Genomic DNA, 26,980 nt, shown 5'->3' on the forward strand with positions numbered 1-26,980 from the left:
ATGGGTGGCGGTTTGTCCAAAATCATACCTGGTATTTACGTGGGAGGTTTGGCTGCTGCCAGGTCTCAAATGCAGCTTGAAAAACACCATATCACACACATATGCACCGTATTACAAAACACAGTCGAAGTGAGTACCTCTCTGTTCGAAGTTTTCACGATGGTCGAAGATCCCTAACAGAAAGCAAATTGTGTTCCGCGCGGACGACTCCCCTTCTGAAGATCTATCCAAATTTTTCGAGGACGCCTGCTTTTTTATTCACGAAGCTCGCGTCGCCGATGGTGCTGTTCTCATTCATTGGTAAGTTCTCAGCTATCTTAATTTAACGTGATTTGTTTCATTTTCTGTTTCATACACAGTGATCACCGATAGTTTCATTTCAGCTGACGAGTAGCTCTTAATTGATTTTTGGTTCCTTTTGGTCTCGTTTTGGACTTTGATCTGGCTACAATTAATAATTAAATCTGTAAAACCGAGCAATGTAACTAGTCTGCTTGGTGGTGTTTTGCGTTATCTTTGATCCACGGTAGAGAAACTTTGTTGTCAATTTCAGTTCGGGCCATTCTCCTACGTACTCTCCTGTACCTTTCTTATGCATAGTGTTGTACGCCATCGAATATCTTGTTTGGTTTCCGAACGCATGACTGAGTACATCTGGCCCCAGACTTTCCCGAATAAGCACAGACTGACTTGTTCCCCCTCCCCAGCCAACAAATCCTTGGATATAGTGTTTGGAATTAACGCTGGTTCACTACCCTTCGGAATCTGAATAAAATTTAAAAATTCAGGAAGGTCTCACAAAGAATTAAACGGTAACTAATCAAGTAGTTATCTTAATTAATACGACTGGCTGTGGGTGATTTAGCGAGTGGTGTCTGCCTACTTCCTAATAGCCATACAGACATTTGTGAAAATATTTATTCAGTAGCCCATTTGTTAACAACGGATTCGCACTACACCGACTGGAAACCAACTCCACAGCAACTTAAACTTACCGTCCCAATCTTTAAAAAAAACTTTTTCAGCAGAACGTTTGCCACCTCAGGTCGTTTTGCGAGTCTTAAGAGAGAGGCCTGGTGAGTTACAGCTAACGGAAAATGAAAATTAACAGTTTGGATCATTGCGGACGATAGTCATCATAATTATCGCGAAAATAGCACATTTACGGGGTTTCACCCGAGAATGCGGATACCTCAGACAATGTAACAATACGTTATGTCGCTCCATAGTGGCCTCACATTGTTATGCCACTAAAATTGCAGGAGTAGTCAATCGCCTGGGGGCACAGTGATTACTGACTGAACTTAAACTACTGTCGGGTAGAAAATAAACACAGGCCTGCTGTCTGCTGCACATGAACTATTGGATAACCACACTGCAATGTGCACATTGACGGCCTATCGGGTGTTATCGACTCACTCAATCTGAATCAATGAAGCATAACATCCGGAGGACACTGTCAGGAATTGAGTCCACGAAACAAACAGGAAAGATTCCAGGACTTTTCTTGTAGAAAATACAAGACCAATAATGAACACAGCAAGTGCCAATGGTCAACTTGTAAACTACACCATTACAGAGTCTGTGCTATTCTTGTACTTATCAGACATAGGTGAGTTCCCACACCGTAACTTGTTTGCTGTTCGAAGCAGGAAGCAGGATACTACCAGCTTGTCCAAGCCTAGACAGGAGAAGTCGGGTTCGAACCACGGACCTTCCGGTCAGTGATTTCGAGTCCTAACCACTGAGCCATATCGATCCCATATCCAGAACAGTTGCTTCCTGTATATCCACCCTGTACTCTTACGAATGGATGGTATTATCTTTTAGTTACTGTTACTTTAGTTCACGAAGCTGAACCACTATTTTCGTGACTTTCGTCCGGTTTACCGTAAAGCACTTGTTTGCTATTACGTTTTACAACACATTCCAACGTTTCTTTCAAAAACTACCTAGGGATTTTACAGTAGATTCACGGCCTTCATCAAAGAGTAGTACCAGGTTATTTTCCCCTTACGTACCCAAGCTCTGGCCAGTTTTGTTGGACCCAGCAAAATTATACGGAGGTTTTGCCGAAGATCACGCAATATCATATTCAGTTCCGGTACTTGAACTTTTTTTTACATCTGGACGACGGAAATATCATTGCCTGCTTTTTTGGTAGTAAGATGGGAGTAGTTTGGATTAGTTGTACTCAAGCGTGAATACTGGGTCAAATAATGGCTCTTATCCTCATACCGCAGAACCATATTTTTGTAAAGAAACGACGAAAACGGGTAATTGAATATTACCCTTTTCCCTTTTGGGTCAAAAATTGTCCGAAACTGCAGGAAAGGTATCAGGTTTTGGACAGCGTCAAAAACTTGAACCCAAACTGCTTGGTCATAATAGATAGTTATTATAGCACCCGGATGGCTATCGGGACACATATTTGGTGCTCTAAAATTTTGTTGTGCCAGTTCGATTGCCGAAATGAAGTAGGCACTTTCGTTGCGTTCTACTCCAAGTAAATGCTCCTACCTATATTCCAATCTTACTAGCCAAAGCGAACTCAGGACAGATCGAACCTCTGTGTTGGGAGCATTGATCGGTTGCAGGCGCTTGTATCCCATATATCAGGAGCTATGTACGGCTCCTTTATTTCGCTTGCATCCGTAAAGGCACGTCGAACAATTGTTTGTCAACTGTGCAGCTAAATCGCACTGGTATGGTTTGATGTTGGCAGGTGATTCGCCACTGCAAATGAACATAACATATTAGTTAAACGTCACCTCACGTAGGAGTGCATTTTCCACGTCATGGGCCAAGAATGTGAAGTATTCATGCCATTTTTGTCGAAAAGTGTCCCAATGGTGCTTTGCACAGTGCATCCCTCTAGTTTGCGCACAACGCTGTTGGCGGGTTTAATTGTATGCCGGCGAGAGATACTTTTTACCACACACGATATCTAGCACCGTGGTAATGGGGTGTGCTTTAGAATGTCCGATACTGTGCTGTTTTTTCCCGGTTGTCTAAACCAGCTGATTCCGAAACTTGCACATGGATGTTAATGCACTGCTTCATAATCAGCCCCGATTATGGCTGGTGGTAACAACGAATTATCACTTTAATTCGGGTTTATCTGTTATCACACATGTCACTTCAACTTGGCATTTTTCCGGTTGAAGATAGGTTGACTTGTTAGATCATCGTCGGACGCAATTCACTATTTAACAAAGGTAGTCTGTAAGTATACTGTTCTTGGCCTTTTATGGGAGTTCTTGCACAATTATTGGTAATCTGAAGGCCGCCGAAAGTAGATGTGGCTGGTGTTGATCAGGTGGCCGTTGATCTGTTTGCCGAGCTTGGTAATTAGTTTGCAAACGTTTCGTCTCCAGTTGAGGACGAAACGTCTGCAAGCTAATTGCCAATTTCGGAGAACAGCCCAGCGACCACCGGACCAACCACAAGTAAGCGCATCCGGTCTCGCAATATTTCAACACATTGACAATAGGTATGGTTGTCCTTGTTTTAACACAGAGCATATTCGTCTCAGTATAAGCTCATCTGTCGTTCGATATTAATATGCCAGTCCGTAGTATTCCCTTGTCAGGGCAGATTCTCTTGTCTCCAGAGTTATTGAGGATGTGAGATGATTTAGGCATATACGGACACGGTCTGTTCCCTGAGGTTACCGCGACTTTCACCTGCTAGATATTGAGGCACCTCCAAAATTGTTGCAGGCAACGAAGAGCGATCAGTGAACAAATGGTTGCACATTGTCCACCAGTTTTTAGTGTAGTGCTGAATTCCTTAAGCATACGAGGAAGGAAACGTTCAACATCAGCCTGGATATCCAGTTTTCCAACCAGCTTCTCGAACAATAATGCAGTCCTTCTCAATGTGCTGGTGACAATGAGGGTTTAGCTGGTTCACTGTCGGGTTTGCGTACGGTGAATCGGTATGCCGAAATGTGGTTGGTGTATCATTCACGTAGCAACATGGAATCACAAATGCAATTTGGGAATTAATGTGAGCGAATTCCCCTTGGCAATACATACATATACATATACAAGCACCGTTTCGCAATAAACGAAGCACTGTCCCTTAACAAGTTCACCGCTCAGTTTCCAAACTACTATGGGTCGATAGCTTCTTTGTCGGTTTCAAACATCTGATACTTGAAAACTGGCTGTTCCTTTCAACATGTCACATGCCACCAGTGTGATCCAACTGGCCTGGTATGTCATGCTTGGAGCGACAATGATAAGTCTCTTCCAATATTTCCTTTGCGCGAAAGTACTAGTCACAACGGTCAAAATTACTTTGATCGGGTGAGCTTGTTTGTATAAGTGTTATATATATATATATGATCAACGCCAGCGCGACTGTCTCATGACCATGTAATTTCTTTAGATAAATCTCAATACTGAAAAGAATAGCTTAGCACAATCATTGGGGGAGCTTAAGCCTTCAAACATTTACTCAGATAATCCGGATCAAAACTCACGCTCGCCCCTCGGAAGAGGGGCGACTCCCTTGGAAATACACCAACAATGGTCTTCATCACCCACAGTTTCGATGACATCCTTCTCGAAGAGACCCAAAAGCTCTATTCCCCGTGATGCCTTCTCTTCAAGTGGATTATCATGTTTGATCCATACTGCTTGAAGCGCTGGGTATAAGTCATGGAGATTCTGTCATTTCAACCATTTTGTTTGACCTAGTTTTGGTTATACTCAATAGCGATGTATGGGTGGTGCACGTACACGCACGAACACGGAAATCGCATAACAGGCCATGTGACCACCGGTTTAGTTGATTGTAATGGCGCGCGTCAAACGAAGAACGGAGTCACGTTTGTCCAGAATGTCGAGCAAGCCGTGCAGTTTACGTATGATGTATGATCCCAGAAACTACCTTGCCACATGAGCGGTGCCGGTTACAGTGTTGATAAGAAATTGCTGGAGGATCACTGTGGCGAAAGGCGCATTCCCCGGTTTTCTCGCTTGAACACCCTATGATTGTGTCTGTTGCTCATTTTACATACTCGATTGATGTGTGGAAAACTAAACTTGTAATGTCAGTGATTTTCTGCCTCTCTTATACACATCAGAGGTAGAATTATCGTTTGTGAAGGGAAGATGTTTTGATACTCCGAATGCTAGTCCGATTGAATCCTGAAGCAGCCTTGGTTTTGGGCACTGAGTGGGAGAACATCATAAACAAGAGGTCTAACTGAGTATACTAATTAGTTGAAATGATCGTAAAACATGATTTTCGAAATACGATCACTTTTCGTAATACCTTCACTTGTTTTTCGTTGAACAGGTTAGCTTTGAAAGAATTTAAACTTTGGTAGAGCTTCCTATCAGAGCGCGGTCGATGAGATTAACATATTCAAAACAAAAAAACAATGGTTCTTTAGCATTAGTTCACAGAGGAGCCATTTTCAGCAAACGAAGTATTTGGATCCACGTCACTGTTATCTAAATAGCCCTACCCTATGCGGTTATTCTCATCGATCTATACTAAAGAGTAGGATCAGTGAACTTGACTTCCGGCCTTACTGAACCTCATCGGGTTTTCTTGGCACATTTTTTTCGTGTCGGAATTTGAACTCCGGCATTCGGAGACATTCGAAGTGAGCGGTCAACACTTATCCATCAGGGACACTGGATATACTTGAATTATCACGTCTGGACGGGCAGACATCTTCGTATCTTAAGTGCTATGGTTGGTTGATCCGACATCTCGGATTGGTAACCCGATAGCGCCGTGGACATGGGAGACTTTGCTTTATCTGGTCACTTGCAAAAAATCTTCCTATTCTGGGAAGTTCTACCTACATCGCCGTAAACCTCAAGATTATTGTTCAAAAGACTAACGTTGGTAGAGATTTTACAGTTCTTGCATCTGTGTATAAGTTAACAAGGTCGACTTATACACTCATCTGCATACCAATTTGGTTTTGACGGGAGACTCATCTGGAGCCCAGCTAGTTTCGTGCAATTTGGTTCAAGCAAAAATAAGGCTGACGAAAAGTCTGGGACTGCGTTTACGCTATGGGCCCCAAGAAGGGGAAAACCGGTCGTAGCCTGTCGAAAAGTTTTCAGGAACCTTATGAGTAGTGTATTACGTCTATAAGACATCGCCTTCAGACAACAGTAAACTATAAATATGTGAGCACCTCGTCGGAGTAAAACGTCATCAGTAGGTTTACTCTGGTATCTTTTGCTGGCATTACCCAAAACAATCCCTGAACGCAACGACAGATGCACTTCAGTCAAGCAGTTTGGCTAGATATTGAAGGGATCGACTACGTGTCATCGCCCGTATGGTTTCCGGCGGGGAGGATCACGTGGATATAACCAGGAAAGCATTATTGTCCCATCTTACCTAGTCTGACTGCAACTGCTTTCATTTCTTGTCGCTGTCATCGTGTGTTCTCCGCGAAGCCAGGAAGAGTTCTAAATAAAGGATGGCGTTGGGTGGACATGTGTAATATATACATAGTCTGACAATTTTCCTTTGCCTCTCCAACGGTTCTGAAGAGTTGGGGGCTGCTTGGCCTACGCACCATTTAGTTGTGTGTACGCTGCATTCTGCTGCATTCTCCCGTGCTACAAAGGCACTGGTGACAAAATGTTTTCGTTATTCTGGGTCTTGCGATCGGACGGAAGGATGTTTAAGCACCATAAAGTAAAAGTGCCCCTACATTTGCCTTGTCTACACGACCTCCTGCCTTCAGTGAAACTCGTTTTAGAACCATACGTGATACAATTCAGCAAATGTTGCTCCCGCTTTAATAAACTCGCAACAAAACCGTGGTGTATGCATTTTTCAAAGTCCAAAGCCACAAGCGTTTTATGTTAAATTTCCAAAAGGCCACAAATGGAATAAAATCTCTGGAGCAACACTGTGAGCTTTGAAATTGCAAGACACATGTCGAAGCAAGCGTACGATTTTCTCTACTCGACTAATTTATTTGGTCTGGTGATCGTCGAATTACAAAACAATGTCACCCACATATTTTAGGTACGCTAATCTTTCTCGTAGTACATTCAGTAAGTATGTAAGTCACATAGTTGAACAAAAGGAGATGGAGTGTATTCTTGTTGAAGCTCCTTAGTTGTGAGGGGATTTTTTAACGGTTCATTGAGAGATCTTGCACGACCAAAAGTATCGTGATTGAGGTCATTCCTCTTTTCACTGTAGAACGGTTTATCGTATCTATGAAGTCGGATTCTTTTCTGGACTTGGGAAAAACGACGGTTATTGATCAGCTATATGTTTGGCGTTGCTCAAGCATCCGGCATAATGTAAGGGCATGATCGCTGCAACCTCTGGTCAAAATCCTGCCTCATACTCTGGAATTACGTCCCACGTGCCAGGATCAGAGAAGCTTACTGTCATAACGCACACAAGGCTCACACTTTTGTTATTCTAGTGGCCTCCTCGGGTACCTTTTTAATGAAAGTACAGGTTCTCTGAAACGAGTTCTTGTTCCCGAATAAGTTCGAACAATCTAATGAAAGCGAAACTCACATTCGCCACTTCTCCAATAGCGCTGGTGATCCAACAACCCGGTCGCGTAATGAAAGACAAGCATTTATTCGTATAGGGCCAACTATACTGTTGCTGGGATTATTTCGCCTAGTAGTGTACACGCTGGCTTTTGTTGTATATTAAACTTCCAATGCTATCGTTGATTAACTCACTAAAAGGTAGTCCCCTGGGTACATTTTTTCGCGTTGGCTGAAACAACCTCCGTGCATTGCCGGCTACATTGAGATTTCATTTTTTCGGTCCCACTACGACTGTCAATGCCCAAACTTTGGTTGAGCTAACATCTACTTGACCGCCGAGCTCAATTGTGCCTTGAGTGATATATCGTCGCGGGCCAAAAACTATCAGCAACCTTTCTGAGATCCCGTGGTATCTGTGCCCGTGTACGGCTGTGGATATATCTTTCCACACACCAGTTGCAGTCGTTGATGGATAGTCGTAGGTGAAGTTCACGAAAATGATGCCTAGCAACCTTGACAAGAGATCTTTACGCTGGGATGGGCCTCGTATGATTGACAAACGACGGGCACTGCGAGAGTTGCAATGTAAAATCCTACGAAAACATCACCGACACCACATCAATTACTAACCCTAATTTATTTGAATGTCTTATTATAAAAAGGCAATAGGAGCTGAAGGGACTTAATCCCAGACCACTACAGTCATTCCGATGTGCCTATGCCTCCAGAAACCCAATCAGACAATCTGGACAGAAGCTGGCAACAAGAACACCATTGATATCGACTGGCAGCCATAAGTTGCAGTGTCTCCATCCATGCACACGGAGGCTCACGCGGATCCCATCCTGGAAGGGGGCAGTGTCAACAGTACCCAGACCTCGTAATTGATTTCGTTTCCTCGTGTCAGGTCAAAGTTTTACCATATCTCTGCTTACGCCACTCCAAATTGGGCACTGAAAGCAGGCCGTCTTCGATCGACGATGATTCAGTATGCGGAACACACGATCGAACCATTGTAACTTTGGATGTGAACACACTCTGATTGAGCTCCTTGTTGCACAGCTGCATATTCATTTTCTAGTTATCTGGTTATGGTTTCGTTAGCAACAGCGGATTCGGTGAATGCATGTCGGGGAGCATAACCTTATACTTTGTCAGTGCAAAGCGCATGACAAATCCCGTGATAATTTCCACCTGATATCAGGTGTATACCCACATCGTCAATGTTCTTGTCAGCAACTGCTTAAACACCAAGGTTTTGGAAACCCTCTGGCGTTTGACTCACTACCCCACTGATCACGGAAGTCTATAGGATTGTGAGAGTGGGCCCTTATTTTTCGGAGAGCTCCGCAGACACTCTTGTATGGCTGCAACTATCAAACTGCAAATTTCCGTGGTACTCCTTGTCAAGGAGATGAGGCCGGTTAATTGCCGAATGTCACTGGAAAGTCCAGTGATACCAAACTCCTGGGTCACCGAAGCGTATGGCGTTGTTTTAACATTTTACGGAACGTGAAGATGTGGTTACTGAAACTCCTACCGGGCCGAAATCCGCTTGCTGCAAACTCCTGGGTCACCGAAGCGTATGGCGTTGTTTTAACATTTTACGGAACGTGAAGATGTGGTTACTGAAACTCCTACCGGGCCGAAATCCCGCTTGCTGCTCTCGAGTCAATGCTTCGTGGCCCATCACAAGGCGACAAAGCGACTCCAAGGGTCTCATTACCTGCTCTGCAATTGTCACATCCACTGCGAGCCCTTGTTTTAAAATGGATACTACTTCCAACTGTTGCCAGGTGTCTAGAACAGTCTCCTTCCAAAGGAAAGCAAACAAGTCAGACAAACACTGACTAAAGACCTCACCTCCATACTTGAATACAGACAGACGAACCGTCCAATAGATCGATGGCGCTTGGGAGAAGATGCGCAGTCGTACACCCCCGAGGCCGTAGAGTGCTCCAAGTTTACTGTCTGGGATTCCACTGTGGTTCAAGAGTCGGACTGAACAGAAGCACGTGGCCACGAGAATGCTCAGTCCACCGATCAAGGCGTTCTTCCTTATCTCAACTGGCCACCTAATTATAATGCTTGATGGCCTTGTTTACAGGTGGTTTTGAGGATCCGGTCATATGGATCACCTAGAGTAAACTCTGGCCATTCCCGGCATTCTTCAATTTGCTTACCTTCCATGACCACCAGACTTCACAGTCAGCGCTCACGCTAAGTGTCACTTGAAGTTTGATAATTCGGCCCGTTGAATCACGTTCAGAACCTGCTCCGAAATTCTCTCTGATATCTAATCCTTGGGTGGATTAGATAAATTCCTTCGATTCCGTGGTATGCAAGCCTTTTAGTTTATAAAACATTTGTTCACAGCCTGTGCAGCCCTTAGGAGCAAAGTTAATTGAATCCAGAAAAGTATACGATTAAATTCTACCTAAAGAAGTGATAATCATTTGTTGATCCTAATTTCCGGTGACTGATGGCAATGCGAAATCACCATGTAGCCGGACGATCTTGGTTATCGTAGGTATTATAACCACGTTAAAAACGGTTTTAGGTGACTGCATGGCTTAAGCGTGTTGTTCGTCGCATGTTTCGAGTACAATCCAAGTCCACCAAATTTATATGCGCCAAGTTTGTCCGCTTGTGTGTTCAGGTCTCCGACAACTACAACTATAGTTGGGCTTTTAACCCGTCGTACCAGGATACTCAAGGCGTCAAAAAATTTCTCTTGATGATGTCAGAGCTACCATCGCTTGGTACGTAAACTGACACAATAAACAGACGATTGTCAGCTTCCCCTTGTGAGATTCCTTCACGGACATTGCTAGGCTAATCACGCAGAGGCGAATATTGAAAAGTATCTGGTCAAGTAAGGGTGACTTAGAAAGGAGACGTCAACAGTGGTGTGTTTTCGGCTACCCGCCCTGTTGTATACAATAAATAAGGCCTTCGGTCGGTGACACCATTCGACGACCGATATGTCATGATTCTACTCCTGGTTCTGGGAATAATGGCCATACACAGACTGAAATACCACCAGGGCGTCGAAACCTGGATTATGGTCCTCAACAAAGACTTCGGCTGGAAAACAGGACGGTGGTGTGTAACTGGAGGTACATTACTTTTTTTCAAAGAACAAGTTTCCACACGTTCCAGCGTTCCTGTTGGAAGACCAAACCTCCGTCGTCGGAGGTCAGACCTCTGACCATTCATTAACTTGATGTGAACAATCCTATGTTTCGCACGAATCTCCTCGGTCTAGGTCAGTGGGTCACAGGACGCTCAAGCTGTCACTGGATCCCCAAACAGGATGTCAATACTTTGAGCAGCTCATAACATCTCTCTAGTGCCTTCGGATTCGTACATGAAACTGCTAAAGCTTTATATGATATCGTAGTTCCGTTTACTTGAAGCAAGGAGAGCTTTCTGGAGGATGCACGTACTCGTTGGGATATCCCCAATCTCACTGTAACTTGACGGAACTGTCCTCTGGATCTGAATCTTCTTCACCTCGAAGTGTTCACGTGAAAATTTTCTAACGATGGTTTTTCGTGCCTCTTTGTTCAACAATTTCTCACACTGCAGTGTCTCGCAATGCACCCTGTTTGATTTCCCGTCCACATACTCCTCGGAATTTTCTCATCTTAACTTTGCCTGTTCTCTTGATTCTTTTGGTAGTGCCTGTGGTGTATCACGAAGTGTGACCATCACGCTGGCCTATTTGATGGTTGTGACAGACTTCTCTTTGGCTGAATTATTCAAAGCTGTTCAGGGAGCCAGGCATTGTGCATGTCCGAATCACGGCTTCATGGTAAGTACCTTCTGTCTCTTAAAGACTTTTCTATGGCCTGCATTCCTATTATCGAACGCTGGCTAATCACCTCAACAGGTAAACAAACAGGCTCTGGTGAACAAGAAAGCAACGTGAAGCAAGTGATCACCAAATGTTCCGTGATTTATTAAAGATGCCGTCCATTCGGTTCGGTGGTGAAAATAGTTTTTTTCACAATGCTTAGTAACGATGCCGCTACAGTACTAAGTACTTAAATCCATCACTCACACGTGAAATTGAGTGAAACGGGTAAGTGGGTACTCATGTTTACACTTGGTAGTGCAGATGGTAGACAGGCATAAGCACGTGAAAGGTACGGCCATTCAGTACTACGAAAATGGACTTCGGTGCAGCATGAACGTGGATCCGAGTTCCTAATTAGTGAAACAGATTTACGGGCATCGTAAGGATGATTGCTTACCATAAATGGATGTGAAGACTAAATGTGATTGGTTGTGCGGAAGGACAAGGGACAAAGTCCATGAGGCTGGACTGGTGATCGGACAACATCGTCGACTGTCATCGTTTCTTGAACAAGTACACTGCATTGCAGTTTTCCGTGGGCACTTGCCCATTTGTCCTAACATTAGCGTCATCAGCTACGTGACGTGCCCCTTTTCGTGACTTATGACAACTTTTACCACCATAGTGAGGACTGTCGATTGACATCTGAATGTTGTTAATAAGGTGCATTTTGTTCACCGAATCTCCTGTAGCTCGTCTGTATGATTCTGCGTTCAACGAGTTCTATGACAAGCGTGATTTCCACATGGACTTCGTCATGGTATTCCCTCCCCTGGGAAGTTCATGAGAAACATCGCGCACCAGGTTTACGTAGGATTTATTATCTTGAGAGGGTTTGCTATTTTGTTTCCATAGGAGTGATTTATCCTCCGTAAAAGTCCGTGAATCTGACCATCTACAAAAAATGCAGGCGAACTCGAGCCAAAATGCAGTTCCGAAGAACACGTGGCAATCATTTCCAAACTGTTTGGAACACATTTAAGCCAGCTACAATTGAACACCGGAAACATTTGATCGCTGCTCAGTGTGTTTTTAGTTTCCCTGCAAGTGGTCGTTGGCTCGGTGGCTAGTGCGCGAATCTACTGACTGGAGGTCCGTATTTCGAACCCGACCTATGCATCTCGACTTCCCCTGTCTGGGCTTGGGAAGCTTAGAAGTATCCCAGTATCCTTGTGCTTCCTTCGGGTGAAACGGCAGCTAGGCATCGAAGTAACTGAATGATATAGATAGATAGATAGATAGATTGATTGATTGATTGATTAATTGATTGATTGATTGATTAATTGATTGATTGATTGATTAATTGATTGATTGATTGATTAATTGATTGATTGATTGATTAATTGATTGATTGATTGATTAATTGATTGATTGATTGATTAATTGATTGATTGATTGATTAATTGATTGATTGATTGATTAATTGATTGATTGATTGATTAATTGATTGATTGATTGATTAATTGATTGATTGATTGATTAATTGATTGATTGATTGATTAATTGATTGATTGATTGATTAATTGATTGATTGATTGATTAATTGATTGATTGATTGATTAATTGATTGATTGATTGATTAATTGATTGATTGATTGATTAATTGATTGATTGATTGATTAATTGATTGATTGATTGATTAATTGATTGATTGATTGATTAATTGATTGATTGATTGATTAATTGATTGATTGATTGATTAATTGATTGATTGATTGATTAATTGATTGATTGATTGATTAATTGATTGATTGATTGATTAATTGATTGATTGATTGATTAATTGATTGATTGATTGATTAATTGATTGATTGATTGATTAATTGATTGATTGATTGATTAATTGATTGATTGATTGATTAATTGATTGATTGATTGATTAATTGATTGATTGATTGATTAATTGATTGATTGATTGATTAATTGATTGATTGATTGATTAATTGATTGATTGATTGATTAATTGATTGATTGATTGATTAATTGATTGATTGATTGATTAATTGATTGATTGATTGATTAATTGATTGATTGATTGATTAATTGATTGATTGATTGATTAATTGATTGATTGATTGATTAATTGATTGATTGATTGATTAATTGATTGATTGATTGATTAATTGATTGATTGATTGATTAATTGATTGATTGATTGATTAATTGATTGATTGATTGATTAATTGATTGATTGATTGATTAATTGATTGATTGATTGATTAATTGATTGATTGATTGATTAATTGATTGATTGATTGATTAATTGATTGATTGATTGATTAATTGATTGATTGATTGATTAATTGATTGATTGATTGATTGATTGATTGACAAAAAATAGCTTTCCTCACTGGAAGTAGTGAACTGAGTTTCCGTTATCCGGGCGTTATTCAAATCGTCTACTCTATCGCCGTGTGATGTAATTGTTCCTCATGAGCTTAGGCTTGTCAGGATCGGATGTCGCTTTTTTCGGTTAAGTATATGCCAGAATATGCCTTCGTTTTTTCATGCAATTCTTACTGAGGAATATGGATGCTCGTAGAGACAGCTTCATTTGATTCATCCATTATTGATACTGTTGTTATTATTGCAGCGCTATCGCCCTTTTACTCATGTGGTTTTTTCTACCGTTTCTAATGAAACCAGCAACAACTGTTAGACTTTGAAAGGAGCGGTCGTGTGGCTATGTTACGTGAAAAGCTGTTTAGTCGTTTTGGCGAATGGCCAGCGGAGAGGCGGAAGCAAGATACCGATGCTTTGACAGCTGCCATTGAAGCACAGGAGCACTTCATTTTACACGGTGTTTACCCGGGCGAGGAACCTTTGGATGGCCTCACGCCTAGCGCCATGCACGCTGCCGACCCAGAAGGTAAAGCCACCAATCCGGATCTACCGGCTCCCGTTGGAAAACTCAAACACACCGTGTTTACCGTATACTCAGATGACAAACCTCGAAGTTTGGAAGAATTCATCGCATCGCGATGTCCTCCGGAAGATGTTGGAACCAAAGCAGAGGACAAATAATTATGCATTTCCATGTTCTCTCAGGTTCCCGTGGACATTTTTACACGCTCATTCTGAGGCACTTTCAAAAGCGCAACTGTACCATAATTTTACCCCACTTCTATCCTGCTTACAAAAAACCACCAGAATGTTCCTTAATCTCAAGTTGGCAAAAATATGCCATTCTCTCATATGACCCCTTCCCTGCAACCTTTTACTGCCTCGTATGAATTGCAATAGCCCTGGCATAGATTTTCAATGTGTAACTGAGTCTGACCTTGACATTCTTTCCCGACCTGTTGCGGCATTGACCATGTCCATTTTGGAAGAGTTGGACTTACTTGATCTTACCTAATCGCTTGTTTTAAACACAAAAAGTCCAATACACAGAGAGGGTGCTCAGGTTGTACGCAGTAATTGAGTCAGAAATAAGGGCTCATATTACTAGGATGTGGGGGCGAGATGGCCTAAGTGGTTAGAGTGCGAATTTACTGACCGGGAGGTTCGTGGTTCGAATCCGACCTCCGCCTCTCGTCGAGAGGGCTTGGGCAACCTGGCAGTATCCCAGCCCTCGTGCTTCCTTCGTGTGGCATTGGCAGCTAGGCACCGGAGGGGTGCTACAACTGGACGCATAAAGATATAAAATATTAGGATGTGTCGAACCTACAAATATGTCCCACAAACAGCTGCAACGATCATTACAACACCAGGCTCACCCCACTGAATGACAGTTCTCTTTTTTACCTGACTTGGATGGTGGCAACTAATGACGAAAGAATGAATGTGGGAAAGCAAGTTTGTCCAGAGTCGTAAGTACTTGCAACGATGTCATTGGGCTACACGGAACCCCAATGTCTCTCGAATTTCGAGCGAGAAGCTGAGGCGAGTTAAACTATGCCCTCAAGCATGAAGCAAGATGAGAGTTTCTTGTCTGGACGCAGTCCACATGAAGAGGAAACTGAAACGGATAGAGAACCAAAATACCTTTTTGGTGGGAGATGGAAGAAAGCTCACTGTGGTACTATACCCCGTCTAGGTGCGAGTTAATCACCGTGCGTGTCCGGACGGTTAAGTGTCCAAACTGCTGGGCGAGGAGGTCACGGGTTCGCAACTTTACTAGAATTTCACGAGATGCGCACTGCCATTCCCAATATTAAGTGTCCAAACTGCTGGGCGAGGAGGTCACGGGTTCGCAACTTTACTAGAATTTCACGAGATGCGCACTGCCGATGATTCCCAATAAGGAAGGTACAGCTGTACAGTGCTTCTCGGCTTTGTCTACAGGACGTAATCTCTATTGAAAATCTTCAGATCTCACACTACCAACAAAGTTAGTTGTTGGCGGTTTGTATGGATTAGCGTGCCACTGGTCTGCCTCCAAGAAAGAATACAGAGTTTTCAGTAAGTCACCGTGGCTCTGTGAAGAGTGTTGAGTTAGTTTTTATACGAGGAAAGAGTCGTTTGACAGTATGAGATTGGAAGCAGATGGTGGATTTATACATAACGGCAGTGAGTAACCCTCCATCCCGAACGGTGCTGGTTGTTCAGGTAATCATGTAGTTTTCCATACGCAGTTCATCTATCCCGTAAAATCGAGGTTGCTATATCAAATGTCCATTCGTTGGATTTGTATACTTCAACTCCTGACTTTCACCTAATCGAGAAAGTCTAGTGGATCATGGCGAAAAAAGTGCATGGTGGCAGCCGCATTTTTCATATGACCAATGACTTGAAAGCAGCAATCACGGCAGAATGGTGGGGATTAGATGAGAGCGCTTTGCAAATTTGATAGGATTTATGTTAGAACAGTGTACCTCAGTAATCCGCAACAACAGACGTATTATTTTCCAACAAGCCAATCAATAATGAACTGAATTTGTTTTGTTACTTTATATCCTCGTAACGTGTGAGTATTCTACTGGTTTGTTTACATAATTTTAAGAGCTCATCTGTACTTAATAGCTGGCCAGAATTGGGTATGCTGATTTCAAATTTCACGATTCTAAGTCTTTGGGTAGATTTCTACAAATAATCCTTGACCGCAGTAGCGTTGCGCTCATCACTTACATCAGCCTTAACACTAATCCGTTTGTTTTCCCTATTCCCACGAGTTTGTCCTGTGCCTGCATTGCTGTTAGTAAAAATAAACGGTCTCAAGCGGTAAAGATAATTTATTCTACACAAAAAGTATTGTACAGTGGCTTTAAGACGTAGTAGTCATCCTTTATTGACCATTTTGGGGTTTCCGACCACCAGGGAATGGTATTGTCTATAACATACAGCAGACAAGCTGCGTGAGGATTACCGACAATAATATCGCATGAGTGGAAAAACCTTTGTGTGTTGCCACGCCGTACACATCAAGCACATCTTGACTGGCATAAGGATTGCGACCGTCATCCCAAGACATGGGACACACGTCAAATTGCAGTTCGTCCTCTGTAAGTTCGAGAAGCAGCGAGGCGCCTTCTTCGGGCAGTGAAGATTCCGCAGTCTGGATTTTCGAGCACTGATTCCCCCTGCCACGGGACATGAGGTAATTTCGGAATCCAACACGTTTGTACACCCAGCAACGGAAATTGTTCGTAACCTGAAGTCACGTGAAGAAGAACGTGAGCAAAGCAACGGAAATTCGCCTTGACAGTATTCCTCCTGCATAACACTTAGCCTATTCCCTCGTTTTTTTTTACGTGACAGTGAGGATGCATGTATCTTATAGCATTCTGGAATGAGAGTATCCACTTAATGTCGATGTTTTGAATAGAACAAGATAATCATACAGCTCTCAGTGTGATGTCATGGATAGCACCAGTCGGTGTCGTTGAGATGCAAATATTCGCCTATTTCACCTCAGTAATTACACTTGAACATCAACCCTTCATTGTAGTTGATTTGTTCGCTGAGCTTAAGACCACCGACCCATCGCTACGCTCCCTAACAACGCACCGATGATTTCACCTCTCTTGATGAGAAAAGATTTGCAATCAAAGGGCCCAACTTAACGAACAAATCAATGACCAGCTCAGCAATCTGAGTTACCAACATTCTCCTCTATATCAAACTCTTTATTGTACTTTCAATGCCTGCATCCAACCAAAGTCCATATCTTCACCGAGTTCTCATTTTAATGCCTGTTTAAACAAAGTAGACAAACACGCTTTTGTAAGCTTCCCGTAAATAAAATGCTGTGGAATCTGGCTATCAAAAATATGAGACTACATTAGTGGAAATGCATTAGTTTACATACATAACTGCACCGGATTATTGATGGATACTGCCAAGGAAAGAAATCCCTTCCCAGTTATTTACCTGGTGCGCCTCCACTATGCCAACGTGGAAGAATGGTATCACTTTTTCAGGACATACGCACACCACATATCTATCCTTTGTAGTCCTCTTTAAAAGTCTGTTTGATAGTTCCTTCTTGTCCACGTGAGTGCATGTTGATACGTTAGGTCATTCTTGCGAGACAGCTTAGTGGTTGGAGCGCGAATTTACTGACCGGAAGGTCCGTGGTTCGAACCCGACCTCTACCTCTCCATTTCTTCTGTGTCTAGACTTGGGAAACCTGGCAGTATCCCAACCTTCGTGTTTTTTTTTCTGGTGGCATTGCAGTTAGACACCGAAAAGGTGCTACAGCTAAACGGTATGGCTTCCTGCCTTCAACTCACCCACCCCAAATAAATCTGAACCGTATTCTAAGCCTTTGGTTTTTGCTGCTTTCCAAGAGCAAACTACAGAGAGCCATACCGATTTGATTGAAGCAAATGACTTGAAATCTTTTGCAGTGGCGACACAGTTCAAGCAGACTACCTCACATAATCTTCAAGCTTGTCAAATGCAACCTACCGGATCCTGTTTGTCATGTGTGATCAGAAAGGACTTCGTATCTTCCATCCAGAAACCCACACATGTGATATAATTGTCTACAACATTGTACTCCGATATTGGTTGACCCGCGAAATCAAGTCGCCAGCACTTCTGGACATCCAACTGTAGTGTTTTTGGGTCCTGAAGACAGGCTTGTATGTTCGATTGCCAGTAGTTGTAGCACAAAACCTAAAATAAACATTGCAATTTGGAGAGATCTGCGTCAGCTGAGTTCATTAACTGTAATTAACTAGTCCAGTCACGTAGACGAGGAAATTGTGAGAATGTGATTTTATATAGTTAAATTATCAAGCTTAGAAGCGTGATGTCTGATGACTAGGGAGAATCTATCTTGTACTCTGTATTTTACTTGAAAACGATGGCAAAGATTCCTCGTGCAAAAGAGTGCAAGTTGGCCTCAGTCTCCGGTGCTTTTGAACGATTCATATGACTTTCCTGGGAAACGCTCAGTTTTGACTCATTTTAACTCGTTTCCAGTTCAGAATCTACGGATGAAAGACCCACAGGCCACCAAAAGTCAAAACGTATCTTAGTCCAATCACTGAGTGCATGATGACTACAGACTAGCGTCTGCGATACTGAAGAGAAAATCCATTGAAACCGAAGCGCAAGTTGGAACGCCTTCATTCGTCGAGTGACTACAATTCAGAGGCGCTTACTTTACTTGTGATCTCTGGTATGGCTGAATGCGTGTCTTTCTGTCGAGTCCCAGCAAGAGCGGTCCTTGAATCCACTGGATTTTCTTTTGGTGCGGACCAACCGAACTGATCATGTCGAACTAGGCTGATTCGCCATAAGAGAGTACAGTGGGAAAAAGTTCAACTATTTCTGAAACTGCTCGCGACACTGCTGGGTGAGGAGAATCCGGCAGAAGAATTGACCTATGACACCACAACAGACAGATATCAGCGGAAGCCGTACACCCCAGCATGTGAAATGGAAAAATGACGGAACTGCTGTGAAACTCACCTGAAGCCACGGTCTTGGAGTCATGCCACCTGGAATTTTCGTATCATACTTCTCCTGTTCCTGTCCCCTTTGAATAAACTTGAATTTTCCTTGGATTGGGCAGTTTATCGGGACCGGAGGATCTTGGATAAAGTATTCATAGGTCCATTCAATGTAATTCAGGGTGAACGAGCTCCATTGACAAGCCTCCCTATACAACCGCTGCATGTAGCTGTCGCCCATGGACTCGCGTTCACGGGGAAGCAAGGGGAATGGACGTCCCATGCGAAAACGAATGATATTGTGATGTCGAGGCATGAAATCGAAGCACATAAAGTCTGTTTCACTGTGCAGGGGGGAGAATATTCAACTCAGGTGTTCGTTAGGTGCATATGATAAATAGTGATGGCTAAAAAATTGGGTTCATGTCGATTAATTACCAGTAATCTCACACGAGGGTTTGTTGCACAAAGAAGTCAATTGCTTGTTGTAATAAACACCCCTTTCCCAGAATGGATTAACTTATAACCGGCAGCTCGTGCATTACTCTTCAGTTAAACTGCGTTCGACAGTTGTCTCGGTCTTGTCCTGTATACTTGGGTTATGCTGTCACTAAAACAGCCTTCCCATGAATTAAACAGATACTTTGCTGCTGGATATTTTTATCACTTTGCACCATACGTATACTTGGGATTATCCTTGGCGTATATACGTAGCAGTGAACCAATTATCGGCTGACATCCCATACATATTCTATGGGAAAATGACTGGTCAGAAAGGCTATTGCATCAGCGGTGAACTGCCGGAAAAACATATACTGAGTTGAACATGGAAACTCGGGGACTGTACCTACCTGATAAGCCCCGGTCGCGGACTGTCGAAGAGTTCTCAGCAACCTTATGAGTAGTTTCCTTTATGAAAATATACTAAATGTTCTCGGTTTACAAATTTCAGAACTTTTCAAATCATTAGCGAATTCTGCAAATCAGGTTTCTGTTTGGTATGTGCCCTTTCGGGCCGCATTCAGCGTATCCGAAGTCTCAAACGATTGGAACCAATTTTTTTAACGATTGTACAATACCAGCAATGTTGTGGAATGTAGGTAGCTCGGTTGTTGTTCTGTTCACCGAGCATGGCAGCTGGAGTACAAACGTTTCATCACCAATCGAGGTGACATCATCAGTGCACTCAACCCTGCACTGACGATGTCACCTCGATTGGTGATGAAACGTTTGCAATCCAGCTGCCAAGCTCGGCGAACAGACCAATAACCAATGTTCAATACCGTCTGGATAAGTTTTTCAGACTTTACCGTCCAATGTACGGTATGCACAGACGTAACAGCAGCGACACCCTGAATTAGTAACTGAACGCAGTGAACCTTGACAAGACAAAAATGAACCTGGAGTCGAGAGGCGAACCTAAACTGAAGCACACGATGAAGAGGTGAAAAACGGATCAAATGGTGGTTACCGTCATTATTCGACTGATGGAGTTCACGGAACAGTAGGGATTTACGTCAAACCATTACAAATTGACGGTGTTTATAGCTCTAAAACAGTTTATTAGGTGCTCGAATGTGGAATCCCGGCCCGATTCGATCCCTGGACCCTAGATCGGAAGCCTCCGTTTTACTGTTACCCATCATTGTGCACATGAATATTCATAGGGCCTTTGCAAGGTAATTTCAGATGATATTTTTTCGTTTCAATTCACCCATGACCTTGTTTGACTTTCCTACACTGCAAAAGGTGCATTTTTTAAGTACAGACACCAATGGGGGCACCCCACTTTACTTCCCATCTAGGGCCATATCACAGCAAGTTACCTAACAACTACAGTGTGAATCAAAACACTCTATGTGTTATGAACGGGAGTCATAACAACCAATCTTTGGGGCGCTAGTTTGGGTGCACCTTCGATATGTTGTGCCAACTGATTACTCGTTCACTGGGATATTCCTCGTCATCGAGTCACGGTGCCGGTAATGAATCTGTAAGTAGCTTCGTTTCACCGGTGTAATTACTCCAGGGGGGCTAGATTTCCACTTTGGTACAAACGCACCGAACAGCAAGTAATGTGTGGCTTCTATTACTCATAGTTCAGGTGCAACGAATCGCTCCTCGATTAGGTGGCATGATGAGAGAGGATACTTCATGGAGAGTTGGAATGACCGACGTGATATGTGCTTGTAATTAGGTCCTACAGACAGTAGCTTCAACGTCTGTCAATCCTCTAATACGTGATCTCCCGAAATGCGAGCAGTCCTAGCCGGCCAAAAGATTCTGATTCAAATTCAGAGCACCCAAGAGATAACTTTCAAGGATCCTTTTCCAGTAAACAGTTTATTAGGTGCTCGAATGTGGAATCCCGGCCCGATTCGATCCCTGGACCCTAGATCGGAAGCCTCCGTTTTACTGCTCCAGTAAGACCCCGATAACGGAAACGTGCAACTTGTGGTGCGGAGAAAATGTCAGCTGATCCGCATTTACCAATTATGAATGCTCCGTGTATTGTTGCGGGTTCCTTCCAAAGCATTGTGCCCAAATGAGCGATTCAACAGCAATTTCACGGGTAAAGGAAGAGATGAAAGCATATACCTAATAGCCTCGAGAAGCTTGTTACAGCGGCGTATAAAAAGTCACAGAAAAAATCGTTTTCAGACGTGATGTTGCCAGTGCTCTATACTGTACGGTGACACCAGCGTTCAGAAACAACGCCAGGATTCTTCTTGAAAATGGCAAGTGAGGAAGGACAGTTCAAAACTTATTTATATGAGCGGAATGACAGGTTCTTCTGACACTGATTTGCCGGATTCGTGTGCCAGATTCAGGTTGTGAATCTGAAGATGAGTGTTGCATCAATGTCTTGGCTGGCTTTCATAAAGGAAACTACTCACAAGGTTGCTGAAAACTCTTCGACAGCCCACTACCGGTTTCGCCCTCCCACTTCGGGCTCATCAGGTAGGTGCAGTCCCCGACTTTCCGTCAACCTTATGTTCTACTTGGCTGGCTTATTCATGACTTGTTAGACAAAAATCAGACTGTCTTGAAGTCGTCTATACTGCAGATGTTAAATTAGATTAGAAGTCTAATACTACTCTGCTTTACCATTTGTCCGGAGCTGAGAAGCTCGGATAAACTATTCGCATTAAGGACGAATATTTTGTAAACACCTGAGCAAAATTTCTGACTAAAATTCCCAAGATACTGAACAAATAAAGCCAGGGTGAAAACTTTCCCACGCCCGATTGAACAGCTTATGGTCTCTTGTGCGAGAACAACGGGCTTGTTAAACCCGGTTTCCCAAGGAGCATATACCTGTTCCGTAGCGCTTAGCAACAGGAATTTCACTTAAGATTGAAAGGGGGGCATTATTCTTTACCAAAAAGGTACAGGTACCATTGTTTTTACTCTGGGCAACGTGACTTTCTCCCGGAGACTCGCTTGATTTCCAAAAATTTACGTCATCATCCAGCGGTAGTGCCTTTAAAGTAAGTAGTCAGAGACCCAGGACTGGTTCGTTTCAAACGTTGTGTTCGAGTTAAGTTGCTCTGTCAAATTCGCAAATTCTGATCTTTTACACATTAAAAGTTCCCGGTTCAAGCTAGCGCCGAGTTATCTATGGTTAACGTATGAGATTTCGACAGGTCCGAACGATAAAAGGTCACTGATAAGTCTAGATGGATCGCATCGATTATCTAAGGTCAACAGAAGGCTGAATTTGTGGGTTTTTTTCGCGAAAGATATTGTTGGAGCTAGAACTGAGTTTCGTTCGAGATAAACCATGTTTCTGTGGGTCTTTTTGGCCCAATAACTGGGAATACCAGTGGCATGAGATATACCAGTCGGAAGTCCCTATCCCTAGTTTCAAACTGAAAGGACACAAGTTTTCACTAGACTGCCATGACAGAATTAAACCAGATATTCGGCCGGAATTTCCGCCATCAACTTCAGGGCCTCAATCTCTATGTTGTATGGAAGGTGACTTGTTCTCATAGAATTAAAGTAGCATCCTTGGTAGAGTGAAAAGCACTTATGGGAGAATCTCTCATTTATGATGTCCTCCAGCTAAATGTCCTGTACACAGGCCGCCTCATGATTCAGTTGGCACGATATTCGAGATATCGCGGTAAACTACTCGCAAGGTTGCTGAAAACTCTTCGACAGCCCACGACCGGTTTCTCCCTTCTTGGGGCTCATCAGGTAGGCGCAGTCCCTGAGTTTCCGTCAACCTTATAATCTACTTGAACCCATAAACTCATAAACGAGAGATTCAGTTGAGTCTCCCGTGAAAACCGAAGTGCTTTGCAAATGAGTGTACTTCTCGAAAACAGTCCAATTTGGGTTCAAGTAGATCATAAGGTTGACGGAAAATCGGGGACTGCACCTACCTGATGAGCCCGAAGTGGGAGGGCGAAACCGGTAGTGGGCTGTCGAAGAGTATTCAGCAACCTTGTGAGTCGGTTCCTTTATGAAAAGCGTTTAATTCGGTTGCCCCATCAGAAACGAAAGTCTGCTGTCATCTTAGAGCTTTATCTGTGTCATAGAAAATAGACGTCAAAGTTGAAGAACAATAATATAACTATTCAATACTCACTAGTCACAAAAATCAGCACCTATGCTAAACCAAGCAAACCTCTGTTTGAATCTCTCTTCTGGGCTTTTTCAAGTAGCTATTGATCAAATCGGTGCAGCTGTGGGTGAAATACCATAGTTTTTGCAACCTAGTTCGATGGCATACTCATAAAGGATCTCGTAGCCCTTATAGAATAGACTTTTACGTCCCTCTTCAAAGGTTGCCTTGTGTTCTCGGATCAAGTAATCCAGGGCCTGGGGTCACATCGGGAGCTAACGCTGGATGAAAATGGGTTTCCTGTTTAACTTAGTTTTGATTGGTCACGACAACTCATTTTCAGTCGACAGTTCGTTGTACTCAGCACTGAGCTATCTGCATATTGATAGTGTCCCCTTAGAGAAACTACAGAACCATAGTAAATGTCTATTTCATGCCATTCAAATGGGCACCTGCGGTATCAATCTTCTTCTGGTCTAGTGAGCTCCATTCATGCGCACAGGCCACACTATCCGGATAACTAACCATCAGACGAGAGATGGAACAACATGTATGTTCTCTCAAGTTGTGGCTCGTAGCTAGAATTAATGAGTTCAATACAAATCAGTACCGTTGAAGTGTGGTAAACGGATCGAAACGTTAAAACTACACACAGAAATCGTTGTCCCTCAGCTTTAAACCACAAAAGCAAAGCTAACAAAGCCAAGAAATGACCGAATAACGACCTTTCAGGCGTCAAGGCTTATCTGTGACTAAGAATATCAAGTCCCCACGCATAACAATACACTTTTGTATGGTTTCGCGAATGTTCTGTTTAACTGGAAATAACTGCGCCAATCGTGCAGTCTGTACCCGGATAGCAGACACCTTCAACTCAAAATACCCATCAGTGCGACGCTGGTTCAACACTTCATCTGTGTAGAAACTAATGTTTCATTGTGTGACATAACACAGAAAGGCTTTCAGTATGCATAAATTACAGAGGTGCACCAGTTAACTAGAATCCCAAATCTTATTTCCCCAAGCGACTGGAAGGTGGTAATTCAATTCAAGGTAATTCAAGGTTTAATGGTCTAAAAAGCAGTTAACTTTACAACGACCATAGGGTGAACGTATATATACAAAGGGACGCAAAAATATGCGTAATGTTTGCTGAGTATCCCATGGAGTTAAACAGTTCCAGATTCGGTTTGGACATAAAATATGCATCTAAATTGTTCTTGAAAATGGTTAAACTCGGCGAATGTACAACATTGGGAGGTAGGGAGTTCCAAATGAAACATACACGGACCGCAAAAAAGTTCCGTCAACAGTTCTCTCTTTCGGAAACCCGAAAAGTCAACCACCGTTTCAGTCAGATAACTAATAATGATAATCGTTCAGCCGTAGCACCCTTCCGGTGCCTAGCTGCCATGCCACACGAAGGAGGCACGAGGGCTGGGATACTGCCAGGTCGCCCAAGCCTAGACAGGGGAAGTGGATAGGCAGAAGTCGAGTTCGAACCACAGACCTTCCGGTCAGTAAATTCGCGCTCTAATCACTTGGTCCATCTCTCTCTCTCTAGTCAAATAACTAAACAACAATTGATATAAACTTCTGAAATATACTCAAACGGCTCATTGTTCCCCGAGCACAAATGACAGAATTCATTTCACCAGCACGAAGACTGTTTCAACACACAAGCAAAGTACTCACCACTTTCCCAGAGTCACAACAGACATTAGGTAGCGTGATTCTTGTTGTTGGCGACACACGAAATAGATGTAATCGTACACAAACTCCGCCCGTTTGCGTTTCATGAAAATGTGTGTGGAGTTAATCACGACCTAAAAATATTAACAGACAGGTATCAATTTGTGAGGTGAAAAGTAGATATTAATTAGATAGAAAAGCATCGAAAGCGTCCATTTGCGTTAAGGTCCGTTGATTCCCGTCCAACCGACTGGGCGTATATGTAACCGAAATCGAATTAAACTCATGATTTTTCTGCATGAGTAGTGTCATTAATTTGTTCCGGGTTTGTCCTGTGAGCTTAGTAATTCTGAGGAACTCTACTTGAGTTGGTCTCTGAGATTAATTATTATCCGTTAGTCATGGGATAGTTCAACGTAATTCAGAAGCCCGTAAGTGTTTACCGCCGCATTTTCGTCGTGAGGTTGTTATGAGTCCTTTAATTCTGATGAAGGTGCTTCGTTCCAAATTAAGATGAGATCACCCATTTTGGTCTGAGTATTGCGTCTGCTGGCTTGACTCTCCATCGTCTGAAAAGACTGTCTTCGAATAAGTAGTCCGGATTGTCTGTCGATGACCTCAAGTTCTTATTCGTTTGGATCTTGATGAACTTTGGGCCTAGCGGAATAGGCTTACTTGCATTAAATTTTTTCCCCATGATTCCAAGCGTTTAAGAGCGTATTCCGAGGAGAACCACTATGACTTCCCCATTTCAGCCTGAGCACAAGTTGAATAAAGGAGATATTCAACGTTCCTGTCAAATACCGTCTGTCAGTGGATCCCTCATGTTTTTTACCAATAAAGCCCCTATTCAAAAGTTTGGCAAGCTTCTGTTAGGTCAAGTTTGAGACTTTTCACTTCCGTAATGAATCGAGGTTCATTTACTACTAACGACCTTGAACCCAAGGAAAACAAAAACCTGGAATTATTTTCTTCCCTCAAATTCTATAGATTACCGCACCACGTTAAGATCCTCGACAGATTTCTCTGAGCTAAGTAAAATTTTTTAAAATGTGATGGGCTAATTTGCACCGTGTAAGCATTCTAAAGCTCATTTCTGTTGCTCTTCAATGACCTCTACTTAGGCGCTTCTTTCTCTTCACTAGCTACCTGCCAGGATCGTACCTGCCACTTGCACCAACTCTGAACACAATCAACTTCTTACAAGGACCTTCACACGTTATAATTTTGTGGGCCTATATTTCGTAAAATTGCCCTGTTTCTGATGAATTCCACCTTTATGTGTACTAAACTTTCGTCTAGCACCTTCGTCGAACGTCAGTATTGCTGGGTATTCAAAGAAATGAACGAGGTTTTTTCATTTTTGTTGGGCTTTTCAGGTTTGTGTCAGACTGTACAGAGCTTCTTCGTCTTTACTCCCAAGACGTTCTTATACAGATTTGCGGGACCTCCAGAATAATATATATATATATATATATATACATAAGTAGGCTAAGTGACT

General features: G+C 42.8%; 2 protein-coding genes across 2 annotated transcripts in view; one reads left to right on the forward strand and one right to left on the reverse strand.

The window, feature by feature from the left end:
- Positions 1–18,768, forward strand: T265_00399 (hypothetical protein; the record flags this gene model as incomplete). Its single annotated transcript, XM_009164172.1, has 5 exons — positions 1–129; positions 152–300; positions 11,193–11,325; positions 14,017–14,418; positions 18,742–18,768. 4 exons carry the CDS (start codon positions 1–3, stop codon positions 14,392–14,394), a joined length of 789 nt encoding a protein of 262 aa, XP_009162436.1.
- The window catches only part of T265_00400 (hypothetical protein), a gene marked incomplete at both ends in the record, with an annotated part of 19,859 nt that continues 9,476 nt past the window's right edge, over positions 16,598–26,980 (reverse strand). The window contains 5 exons of the mRNA XM_009164173.1: positions 16,598–16,642; positions 16,679–16,963; positions 18,223–18,432; positions 19,234–19,423; positions 25,483–25,613. Of these exons, the coding sequence (XP_009162437.1) occupies positions 16,598–16,642; positions 16,679–16,963; positions 18,223–18,432; positions 19,234–19,423; positions 25,483–25,613 (861 nt within the window). The remainder of the gene's footprint in view (positions 16,643–16,678; positions 16,964–18,222; positions 18,433–19,233; positions 19,424–25,482; positions 25,614–26,980) is intronic.

This window comes from Opisthorchis viverrini, assembly GCF_000715545.1.
Source record: "Opisthorchis viverrini unplaced genomic scaffold opera_v5_4, whole genome shotgun sequence".
NCBI lineage: Eukaryota > Metazoa > Platyhelminthes > Trematoda > Opisthorchiida > Opisthorchiidae > Opisthorchis > Opisthorchis viverrini.